Here is a 13,288-nt window from a genome sequence, read left to right on the forward strand (position 1 = left end):
AATAGTGTTACACAGAACTATGTGCGGTGTCGTTTAGTAAAGCGTATGCCGGCGCAGCTGTCAGAGGAAAAGCCCCCAAGATTGATGCATCGTTTTATCATATATAGATATCTCATTCAAAAGAATAACGCGTGTTTCACAAACTGCAAATTATTTTACATACACCTGTGGTGACAGCATGACAACTGAGTTAAGCCTGCATTGTCGCTTTCGATAAGTTGGATGTAGTTGTACTCTATGGATATATCACCAAATCGATTCCTGAAAAACCTATTTTGAATTATTTGTGACTCACTATATCCGCCAGGAACTTTGTCATCATGCCTGTGCCACACGCAACGGGTCATTGCATGCATCCTACGCAAAATGGGTCAAGCTAAGTTCATTGGTGGATTACCTGCGTTGATGCTTACGATGATGCTTGATGCCAGTGCGCATCTTACTTCAATAATGAAATATTTCAATTTGTAGAGGACGTCTGCTCAAAGATGAAATTGAAGCATTTGCTAGATCCGAAAGTGGTTCCTGAACTTTGTGGACTATTTGTAAAAATAGCTTCGTTTTGAAAAGCCGTCAAAATGCGGTCATTCGTTCTAACTTTCACGTATCACCTTAGTAGGTACTGAAGTCTTATTTATTTTTTCATTCATTCATTCATTTCGACTGTTAATGTCTTTCGGGTGCCAGCATGGGAAGAAAATCACAATGAGATAAAATTTGAAAATGAGCACGTTAAGATAAGAACTATCACAAACAACTAATAAGCCTAAGTAAAAGTGGCTGAATACATAACCAAAATAGTGCAGCATAAATTTATATTTCATAAGACGGAAAGCACATCGTGGCACATAATAATTCAAGTTTTCAATGTTGCTCGCTAAATTACGAGGCAACTGCTGCCAACCAATAAGTGGTTCGGGAGAAAACAAACAACTTTAACATTTATTTTTGTTCTTCGTGAAGTTGTTAACGAATCTTCTAGATGAAGTCTTGTGTTCATGTTAGGCACTTCAGTCATACGCTGAAAGTCATTAAGAGCACTGCATTAAAATTACCTTGCTATCGAAGAGATTACGTATGCTCTGTGACTCTGTTATAATCTCTAATCTCAAGCATTATACCTTCAACTGCCGCTTTAACGTCGTCAGGATGGGTTAAGTATTTTGGGTCGATGATGGGATGGTCAAACGGGTTAGCTGTCCTCAGTTTCACGTAACCACGAGACTTCGGCCTGTTCATTACAGGAGCCAAAGCAAATCCGTGCCGTCCTCGATTGGGCAAATAATATTGGTTATAAACCTGTGAAAAGATAACCAGACGAGCACAATATAGGCGACAGTGAGGGCTGTGACAGTTGATTTTTCAATGAATAATTGTTTGCGCCCGTTTCATGTATGTTACATTAGCACGCCTGAATGTGCCAAAAGGGCACATTGCCAGCTTAAACATATTAACCTATTAACCCAAGCCTAGAGCTCAAACAATGCCTCCTCTAGAAACATGCCTTCGACGTCACTCGCTTTTCTATTGAGACGGGAGGTTCCTCGTAGTTCAATGTGTTCTCCGCAAAGAGCGCTCGTATGCTACACTACTTCCGGTAGCGTCGGAAGTGATGTCATCACACCCATTGGCGCAGCGTGTACGGCGGACGCTGCCTCAGGGGCCGCAAAAGATATTCATTCCATCTCAGATGCATAAATGTTTCGAGCGGCCACCGCACAACGAGCGCTCGCATGCTGCACCCCTTTTGTGGAGCAGAGGAGTGGGGAGCAGCTTTCCAGCTCATGTCGCATGCATCTCCCTACACGAGGCGTTGGCTGATATCACTGCGAGTTTTGCTAAGATATATTGAATAATTGATACTACATGAGCGTACGGAAGTTAAGATGGGTACATTAGCTAAAGTTTGACGATCACAACAGCAAGTAAAAAGTTTGTATATTAGTAAAAAGTTCCCTATATTTGGATCTCAGGTGTTCCTCGTTGGTCCTAGAGGTGGTGTTAAAAGATTCCGTCCTCTCAACGTGCATATTTACCTTGCTTAGTTCCAGTGTTGTATGCGTTACCGAAAAAAAGTAACTAAATGCGTTACTCGTTACGCTAACAAAAAAGGAACGCGTTACCGCCCTGCGTTACCCATAAAAAGAGTTAACGCGTTACCATTACCATTACCGAAAAAAAGTAACGGACGTTACTTCTGCCGTTACTCCGTAATCAGAAATTTTAATCATTGCACCTTTCGGTGCAGGAACCCACAATAAAATTTTTTGTAAAGCCCAAAGTACTGATTTAACGAGAATAATTTGCACAAATGCGCCGTCTGAAGTTGGCTGTGCAGTTATGTTTGATGGCTTCTAACGCCGCGGCACATGGCGAGGCCATTCTCTCAATGTTACGTTAAATACAAGACGATCGATGTCACCATCAACGCTCTCCGCAAAGAAAACATCACCTGAACAAACTTGCACTAATTAAAATGGCGCGCTTGTACTAAAAAACTAATACGCAAACTTGTAGCAATAACAAAAAATGCTTAAATGACATAAATACGGGAAAAAATATTTGCGCGCAATTTTTTTTTTCAATTTAAGCTGCATAATTACCGCAAAATTGCGAGTGTTTATGTTAGCTGTTCAGCGTCAGCCTCGCTTCCTCAGTAATTCAATAGCCAGAAAGCTAATCGCAGCTGCAGATAGCAAGACACAAAACTAAATTTGGAAACGAAGTTTATAAGCTGTGCCAAAGTATTGTACGAACAACTTCCTAATGTAACTGCAACTTTCTGAATCTAAGAAGCAGTTGCATTTCAAAAGCTGTTATCGGACAGCTTGCCTCGTTTCTTGGTGAATACGTCCGCACCTACGCTAAATAGGCGCTCGACGGACACGCTTTGCGGTAATCCTGTATGCACTTTCAGAAAGAGCTGGTGAACGCGCGGGTTTTCCTTGAACCCGCTCAGCGCGATGTAATGAGGCACCAAAAGGTGCCGAGACAGTCGTTTACCTACAGTTGGCGATGATCTTGAGAATGCATATCCGAAGAAGTCATCGTTGTGCTGCAGCTCAGGCAGGTCGCTATACCCCGAGTCTTGATCTCCGCAAGCCAAGAAAATCTCGACAGCTCGCTTTCGACGGTTGCGAGGACCGCATTTCGTTTCAGTTCATCGATGATCAACGGCAACTTGAACCTCGATAGCAAGGTAGCCGAAACAAGCAGATCCATTTAAGAAATTTCGGGAATTTGCTCCCCATTGCAATTTTCCCCGCGCAACAAAGGACCCCGCGCGTCGTCGCTTTGTCAACGCTTGGCGGGCCGACAGCAGTCCGCCACTGCGACGATATAACATCGGGGAGAGCTCTGGGAAAGTAGCTCCATAGGAGCCGAAAAATTTTTGTGTAAAATTCTTGAGATAATTGGAATAAAAAGTAACGAGTAACGTCACACCTTGCGTTACCGAAAAATGGTAACGTAAGTACGTTACCCGTTACAGTTCCGAAATAGTAACGAGTACGTTACTAAGTTACTGAAAAAAGTAACGCGTTACCGGTAACGCCGTTACTTGTAACGCGTTACCGCCAACACTGCTTAGTTCACACTAAGTAACGGAAATAAGTATAGCTGAGCACCTTCTAATTGAAGCGATGTGATGTCAGTAGCATGGAAGCACGTGTTTTGATTGGCATGTCCCGAAAACTGATGAGTGTGAGAGAAAGAGGCGCGTGACGCATCATATACAAATCAACGCCGATGTCTGCAACCACGTAATGGCGCTTATGACTAACAACAAGCAATATAATGAAAAAGAAACGTCATGCCATCGGACTAGCGAATAATGCAGGGGAAAGTTGAGGTTCTGGGCTGCAAACGGTGTACGCGTTAGCCCTTTAGAGGGCGGCAGCAGCTCACCCCCGTACACGACAGGCACGAATATCATTTCAGGGTACATTTAGATTGCATACAAATCACCAGAGCAAAATTCTGCTGCAGATATATAATTAAAACCATAGGTTTACCACAATGCAAGCGGATAAAAACCAGCAAAGGCACTGAAGCTAGCAAAGTCAGCCCAGACTAAATTGGTTTCGTGAAATTGCTAAAGTTAAAAGTTTCGTCAAAATTGGGACCACAGATTTTTTAAAATTTTTTTAAGTGACGTTTTTTAAGAAGACTCGCTATTTCATTATCTTTTTCCTATTTTGCACTGCATGTACGAAAAGAACCTTTTGCACAAATGTTGTAGAGGCTCCGTTCTATGTTTGACACTTTCTTGAAGATTCTGTGTTAAATTGAGAACGCGCCAAGGCGCATAAAACTTAGCAAATTTTCTTTTAATTGCACAGACTGTCATTTCTTACATTAGTTTTTTGTTTTGTAGAGAGCATGTGGAAAACATTCATATAGTACACAGTGATTCGATATAAACGCCGCATAAAAAAACCACACAACTTTCATTCTTTGTGTTAAATTCGGCAGTTAAAATGTAGAATATGGGAAAACATTGCGGTAAGCAGTAACGGAAGCCCGCGCCGACACCTTGAAATATGTTCTTGTCTCACTAGAAGCGTTTTTATGCAAATAAAAATTTCGGTTCCGTGCATTTTGAATATACCCGCATAAAATATAAAAACACAGCCAAAACAAAAGAAAATGCAGGACGCTTAAGCTTCGCCTTTAAGAGTTGAACGCGATAGCGATATCCTGCCCCTGTGCGCACCTCGAACATTACGAGTGCTTAACAGAATGCGCGCACTAAGAGTGTCTGCCTTATGTAATGGGTAGCACGCTTTAAACCAGGAGCAATTATGCGCGAGAAACTTGTTCGAAGTTCCGATGCACCCACTACGTGGTCCTAAGGGAATACGCGCAGTAATGTGTGTGCCTTTTGTAATGAGTGGCTGTCTTTAAACCACCAAGTCGTTATGATATTGACATGTTGTGACGCCCGATGGCAATGTACACTTGTACCACGCAATATTACTACGATATTACGTCTCGTACTGTGACACCTGTATGCAGGACGCGTATTTTTGGGAAGCATGAAAGTTACTTTCAGTGAAGCTCGAAGCAGAGGCGTGGCTGTGTGGTAGAACACCTGCTTGCCACGCAGACGTCCTGGGTTCGATTCTCACTCGGACCGAACATTTTTATTATTTATTTTATTTGAAGCGTTTTCAATTTTACCGTCACGGACAAGATGATTATTTTTCGCTCACAACCAACGGCGCCGACGCCGACGGCGGAATTTCTGCTATACGAGCTCTGTAACGCTGTCGCGTTAATATGAGCGGACATGCATGCTCGATGTACCGTGGAGTCACTCTGGGGCGATCCCTGATTGTAACTTGATTGGGACGTTAAACACCAGGTATTATTATGATTGTAACTTGTGGACTCAAAAAAGTTTCGAATAAGAAATGAGCCGAATTCTGCACCTCGTTAAATCAGAGCTAGATCCAGTAAAGCAGCGCTAGATCGGAACTTTGTGACAAAAACAACTAACATGGCCACATACAAGCTGTTTCAATTACTACTTGCTTCGCTATCGTGATTTTACTCCATTACTTTTTCTTGACCACACAATACTCGAAGATGAATACTAAGCCAGTTTTCCTGCCTGTTCCTGCCTCTTGGTGTTTTTTTTTTCTTTCGAGGTTTCGCTACAGTATGACGTCCTACTTAGGACAATGATACTCTAGCTTCTTGATAATATATCGTCTTGGACATGATGGAGCGTCATGCTCCAAGGCGCTATATTTGAAATTTGCGACAACGGAAATGAAGATAATTGGTGCCGATCTATACCATGAAGAAGAAGCCATAAAACCCAGTGACGAGAGCCTGAGTAAAAGAAGTAGAGACGAAGCATTTCTAGAAGCATTCAATATTTGCTGAGAACAAGGAAATGCTGCTGACTGTCCAGAAGAGTGCGCCTGTTGCCAGGAAGGAGCACTCGCTCTTCAAGGCTTGTCTCTGCCATTACGTTCACGCAAATGACAACGATAATGATTAAAGCGCAATAATGATGTGAATTTTGTCTCAAATTACTGCAACATTGATCATTCGCTCCCATTTAGATTTCTTTCGCGTAAACAATTCGAACCCAAATGAAAGATAATGGAAGATAGAAAATTACATCTTTCCGAAGAGCCATGCTTGACAGGTAGCATTCCAGAGGTAGTGCTGAGGAAGGCAGCGACTGCAAGGCGATCTCTGCATCCGGGAATTCCAGCGATTCATTCACGAACGACGTGCTAACAAACGCAAGAGCTTCAACGGATCCAGGAATGGAAAATGGACCTGTAGGGTAAACGACAGTAAGTGTCATGGTGGAATTCTTATATGCTGAGATAAGTATGAAAGAAGTCATGTATATTTTTATATCGTCCACAGATCTGTAAAATCTCCATTGTTTAAACAGAGAATTGAACGTCTTCGAAGTGCTTTTATTTCGGACTGCCCGTGGTGAAGTATGTATGAAATCAAACTCAAAGCATGATTTCATAATTGAAAATCTTATGCCTGCAGATATCATGCCTAATACATGGATGTGGCGGCTTCCAAAACTTCTGCCAGATGCAACTCCCACGCATTCTAAGGGCGAAGCACCTCAGGGTCTCGGCTTGTCGGCGTGTGTTGTCGCCGCGGTAAATCAGGTTGTCAAACTATGGTCAAAAACAAGTGTATAACTGGTCAAAACCGGTTTAGAATAAACTAACATGACTTACCGTAATTTATATTAAAAGAATGGTCACGATTTATTTGCATTACTTAACAGAAATTTGGATAAATTGTGTCTCAAAATTGATTGCGAATGCCAAGTTTTCTCCAGTAAAGCATACTTCGTAGCATGTTGCGGTGTGAAACCGTCATTCCAGAAGAACTAACAACGAGAAATGCATACGCCCATTCTTGGCACGTTGTCACACGTTTAAGTATTCTTCTTTTCCCGCAATTCTAGAGTTGCGGAATGACCTGCCGAATGACGTCCTCAGTATTCAATCCCTTGATTAATTTTTGTCGCTGCTAGAATCTCATTTACAGGCATTGGAATGAATTGACTGGCATCGGTGCGCAAATAAAGGCAAGAACATTGTATCGCTCATGTACTTGCACATTGTTACACGTGTTCAACAGTTCTCACATGTGTGTATTTCATGTTATCTTGTTCCTAGGGCATAACCTTGTTATTGCTATCTTGAACAAGTATGGTAGTTTTTTTCTCACCCTTGAAATACTTATTTGCATGGTTCATCAATTACATTTTTTTTTGCTGTTGTCGCTGTTATGGTTACCTTGTACTGCGGATTTTCCCTTTTTATTTTTCTAATATGAAGTCCACTTTATTTTGTATGCCCTCTCCTGTATAAGCCTGAAAAGGCCCACAGCAATGAATGAATGAATAAATGAATAAATAAATAAGTAAATAAATAAATAAATAAATAAATAAATAAATAAATAAATAAATAAATAAGCAAATAAATAAATAAATAAATAAATAAATAAGACTACTTACGGCTAGGCTGCCTCTCATTTAAATGATTAAAACCGGTTCAACGCAAAAGAGGGCGCCACCACCTCGGCAAGGGCGCGATTGTTGCTCCCACACGCGCGCCTAATGAGCGCTCGCCGTGTGGCGAGAGAGAGCAAACGGCGCGCGATGGCATCAGAAACGCCGACGCAGGGCCGATGAAGCTGTATGCGCCAAGCAAGCAGCGGCCTCTCGGCAGCCGCTGCTTGCTTGGCGCTGCTCCGAAATTTCACGTATCTTTTCTGGAAAACTATCCGACTACCCGACCTAAATCTCTTCCTAATAGTGTGAGCCAAAACACTGAAAGAACGATTTAAGTTATAATTAACCTAAAGAATTATTAATAGGAAAGCCTCCCTCACGGCACGTGACAGGTGAGAACAATAGTTTTTCTGGCGAGATAAATGTAGGAGCTCGTTTTTATAGGTGGAGATTAATACCAACATCGTGTTGAATAAGCGTGCCCAATTTCACGGTCATAGTGCTTTTCGTTTTTGAGAAAAGGTACCTTTAATTTCGCGCTCCAGTCTGGAACCTGGTACTCAACGAGACGCAAGGAAGAAAAACTACAGGGTCAAAATTGCACAGATTGAAGGTCACAAGCTCTTTTATCGAGCACGCAGAATTTAACAACAAAATATGTCACAGTTCCTGAGATATAACGCTGAAGCCAGGAGAAGCTGTTTACCCTACCATACCCCCTAAAGGGAGACTAAATAGCAAAACTATTTTTCTCATACTAGTAAAGTACTCTTTCACGATGCCGAAAACACCACGCTTTCTGCGAGAAGACTCTCAGCAAGCGAGAAAACGCGCAAAAACAAAATGTGGGTGGCGATGCCACCTAGAAGTTTCCGCACCATTCGCCGTGACGTTACATCTTTTGAGGGCGCCTATTAGGGTCTACGTACGTAGTTCCGAATCGGTAAAAATGAAGTACATTGTCCTCTGAGGGGGCCATAGACTTAACGTACCAAGTTTGGGTTGATTTGGTTGAGGCAATGGCGCCAAAATACCATAAATACACTTTGAAATCCGTGACTTCATGCGGGATGATTTCCGCGCGAAATTTAATATTGATACTTTGCAACTTGATTTTCTCTTCTATTAATACACCTACGATGGCGAAATTAACCACATTAGAGTTCTCAGAGCACGATTCATTCTTTCTCTTTAGTGTCCCTTTAAGGAAACTCCTCCCACTATATGACATTCTTATAGCAATTTTTAGGACCAATTGGAACATTGGCATGACTCCGTGGTAAAACACCTGATTCGCACGCAGAAACCCCGAGTTCGATTCTCACTTATAGCAAAGGTTTTATTAATATTTATTTATTTTCATCTGTCTCGAATTTTCGCTCACCGAAACCACCGACTTTCGCTCTGAACCAACAACGCCGCCGCCGACACCGACACTAGAATTTCTTCGAGACAAGCACTTTAAGGCTATGATGTTAATATGTCAGAGGCGGCGCATAAACGCATTGAGGGAAAGGGAACGGCAGTGCTGGGGACTAAGCGGAAAATATCAGCAGCAGCGCAGTTCAGGGCATGCGCGGTGTCGGCGCTGGGAAGGATAATGCACTAAATTGGGGTGAAACAAATTTTTTAAGAAAGAAGGTAACCCTTCACACTCCACTACATATAACCAGACTGGGAGAAAGAGGAAAATATCAGCGTCAACAACCGTAGCTAGACATGTCATGTTATTCATGTCATGAACTGTGAATCGAGATTGTCATACACTCCCATTTCCTTATGCTAATTTTGGCATACACCAAGTTAAGGAGATGACCACGAGGTCACCCAGAGACAGACAGACAGACAGACAGCCGGATAGATAGATAGATAGATAGATAGATAGATAGATAGATAGATAGATAGATAGATAGATAGATAGATAGATAGATAGATAGATAGATAGATAGATAGATAGATAGATAGGCAGGTAGACACATGTACATACATACATACATACATACATACATACATACATACATACATACATACATACATACATACATACATACATACATACATACATAGGAAGAAATAAAACAGGCACTCGCCTTGTTCAAGGAAAAGCAAACATATATTGACGTTTCGGGGCCGCTACGGGTCCCTTGTTCACAATGAAGAGTATGCAAGAGGGCGTAACTATTTATGGAATGGGTGGCGCAGAGTGCGCATGTATTTATCGGGGAGATTACCCCGTGTCCGGTTAATCGCGTTTTTGGTCGTTTGAATGTGCAGTGATTCTAAAAGTAGCCGTGTCGATAGGCGCTTCTCTGTCGCAATTATGCTCGCAGAGTCCCAGTCCGATGATGTGGTTACTGTTGACAATGATGCATCTCTGCCTTCACGTACGCCCTTTGAGACGGAGGACCTATGCCGGCTGTTGGAATTCTGCATGAAAAACACGTATTTTATTTTCAACTGACATTTTTACAAGCAGCAGTTCGGAACAGCAAGTGGGGGCTTCTGTGTCTGTGGCCTGTGCGAACATCGCCTTGAAGCACTTGACCATTCTGCGCTGAGTTCGTACCAGGGGCCACCAAAATTGTTTGTCCGATACGTTGATGACTGTTTCTGTGTGGCCGGTCGCCAGGACGTAACGCCTTTCCTCGAGCACTTGAACTCTTTTGTTCCAAGCATCCAGTTCACCATGGAACAAGAAAATAATGGAATGATTGCCTTCCTCGACGTTCTTTTTAGACGGTCAGCCAAAGGACTTATAACCAGTGTGTATCGGAAGCCGACCCACACGGGTAGATACCTAAGGTTTGACTCTGCGCATACTATAGGGCAAAAACGCTCCGTTGCCGCTGCTCTTTTCTCTCGCGCAATGCGCATCTGCTCTGCACCTGGTCTGCGCAAGCAATAACTAGCGGTGGTAAGGAAGGACATCTGCGGCAACGGCTACCCCTCGCAGCTCCTGAGGACTCAATTGCGGTCTTCAGTTGCCTGCCCTGAAGAGGCTCGTGAAGCTGACAGGGCATAACGAGCTGCTATACCTTATGTGTAAGGTGTCAGTGAGGCACTTGCAAGAGTCTTTGACACATACAACGTAAAAATCGCGCATGTGCCGACCAACAAGATAAAGAAAGAACTCGTACGCGTGAAAGACCGCCTGGAAAGCTCAAGATTTCCAGGGGTTTTCTACAAGATACCATGCAAAGATTGTGACGCATCCTACATAGGTGAAACTGGAAATTTTAATAGAAGAATCCCATAGCACCAGAACGATGTCAAGAAAGGCAATGCAAGCTCGAACGCCTTGGCCGGTCATCATTTAAACAGTAACCACATCATCGACTGGGACTCTGCGAGCATAATTGCGACAGAGAAGCACCTATCGACACGACTACTTTTAAATCACTGCACATTCAAACGACCAAAAACGCGATTAACCGGACACGGGGTAATCTCCCCGATATATACATGCGCACCAGGGGCGTAGCCAGAAATTTTTTTCGGGGGGGGTTCAACCATACTTTATGTAGGTTCGTGCGTGCGTTTATATGTGTGCGTGTATATATGCGCAAGCAAAACTGAAAAATTTCGGAGGGAGGGGGTTTGAACCACCCCAACCCTCCCCTTGGCTACGCCCCTGATGCGCACTCTGCGCCACCCATTCCATAAATAGTGACGCCCTCTTGCATGCTCTTCATTGTGAACAAGGGACCCGTAGCAGCCCCGAAACGTCAATATATGTTTGTTTTTCCTTGAACAAGGCGAGTGCCTGTTTTATTTCTTCCAATGAATCCCCCTCGCCTGACGAGTTTTCGTCGAACCTTGGACTATACATACATACATACATACATACATACATACATACATACATACATACATACATACATACATACATACATACATACATACATACATACATACATACATACATGAGGTCCAAGTGTCTTTTATTCGCAACGAAATGCTTCGCATTTGAAGCAACGTTGGGAAAGCTTAAGTAGTTCCTGCTAATTCAACGTTAAATGGTGGTGTAGTTCGTAATGATTGATACATAAAACACGTCAAAGAGATGAGGTATGTGGTGAAGCCGTGAGCACATGCGAATTTATAGCTACGACGCGAGTTGACCGCAGAGTCAGAATGCTGTAAGCATGTGAAGGTTCACGAAATATTGAGTGTTTATAAAATTTTTCTTACGAGTACTGCAGGAACACCAAACAACCATGGTAGTTCGGACAACTTAAGCAAAACAGTCCCAAAAATGAGAATTGCTATACAAATTAAGGAATTTAGGAATGGAGAAAGTGAGAACACACCGCCATTTCCATGTTATTGTTTAAATTGTAAGTATTCGCTTCTAATTTAGGCAAGAGTTATTCCTTAATCCAACTCGGCTTGCCCTCGGAGTAAACATCGACATGAATTATAAGGGACATGAAGGCGGCCGTTAACTCTTCACGTCTTAATTAGCTGTCTTTGTATGACTAATTTTCTTAGCACGTATTTCACAGGACAAGAAACTGAGAGAGTGCACATTTCAGGTAGGCAGACAATTAGAACAGATGAAATTGAAATATTAAGCAAAAAAGACATTGCTAGGTAAAAGTTGAGGCATAATTGAGCAGGGGCATATTTATTTCAATAAAATGTCATTTCTATGTCCTACCTGAGTATTTATTAGAGAACGTCGTCTCAAGTGTGAGATCATTAGCGTTGAACCGATAAATGATGGACCTGTAGTAACCAATGCTAAATATCACACAGGGCAATGGGCAGCCTCTTTTCCTCTGGTAGGGAATTGTTTCTTGAACTTTATTATTATTTTTAATTGCACGAGGGCATCTCAGAACCATTTTCACCGGATGCGGGATGCGGTACATGATAGTGTGCACTGCGACCAGCGCCAAAATGTTCTAGGTGTTGCTTTTCCACTGAACATGAAGATGCCTTTACCTGACCGCCTGGTCGCGTACTTAGTCACTGTCGAAAGCCTGAAAAGGTTAATGCCGGTTGGCCAACGAAGCGTGCCAGCGATGCCGTCGACGTGCATATGATCCTGAAGGTTTTCGCCCACCGGTAGATCAGCGACGACAGGAATCTGTATGAGAGATTTACGGGAAATGTATTCTCGAACAATAATAATAATAATAATAATAATAATAATAATAATAATAATAATAATAATAATAATAATAATAATAATAATAATAATAATAATATCTGACGTTTAGCGTCACAAAACCACGATGTACTTCTTAGAGACACCGTAGTGGAGGGCTCCGAAAATTTCGATCACCATGGGTTCTTTAACGTGGCCAGTCAGTCTATGAGCTTTATTTATAAATTGTCGTGAAAAACCAAAATCTAAATGTCGTGACCTAAATCTAAGTACAGGGGCCTCAAACATTTTCGCCTCCATCGAAAATGCAGCCGCTGCGGCCGAGATTCGATCCCGCGACTTTCGGGTCAGCAGTCGAGCGCCATAACCACTAGACCACCGTGGCGTGGTGTATTCTCGACCAAGTCCCATTCAGTTAAGTGGAAAGCGCAACACTATCCTACTTCGGCAGCAACTGATCTCATTTACACTCAGTTCTCTGCAATGGATGCTTTGAAATGAAATGCTAGGTACTACTTCATGTGGGCGGCAATGTGAAAAAAAAAAAAGAATGAAGGCAGCTTCGTATTAGGGGTGAGAAGCCTGAAGTTCGAAATGGAACGTCTTCCTTGATCTTTTTATGTTACTCCTTCTTTCCACCTTTGTTTCTTTTTCTCTCCTCTATG

At 42.5% G+C, this 13,288-nt stretch overlaps 1 protein-coding gene across 1 annotated transcript in view; it reads right to left on the reverse strand.

Annotated features, from left to right (window-relative positions):
- LOC119398653 (glucose dehydrogenase [FAD, quinone]-like) overlaps positions 1 to 13,288 on the reverse strand; it is a 41,801-nt gene that overhangs the window by 4,159 nt on the left and 24,354 nt on the right. Inside the window, exon 7 of the mRNA XM_049417378.1 lies at positions 12,458 to 12,602. Within this exon, the coding sequence (XP_049273335.1) occupies positions 12,458 to 12,602 (145 nt within the window). The remainder of the gene's footprint in view (positions 1 to 12,457; positions 12,603 to 13,288) is intronic.

The sequence above is a fragment of the Rhipicephalus sanguineus genome, chromosome 7, assembly GCF_013339695.2.
Source record: "Rhipicephalus sanguineus isolate Rsan-2018 chromosome 7, BIME_Rsan_1.4, whole genome shotgun sequence".
Classification (NCBI taxonomy): Eukaryota; Metazoa; Arthropoda; class Arachnida; order Ixodida; family Ixodidae; genus Rhipicephalus; species Rhipicephalus sanguineus.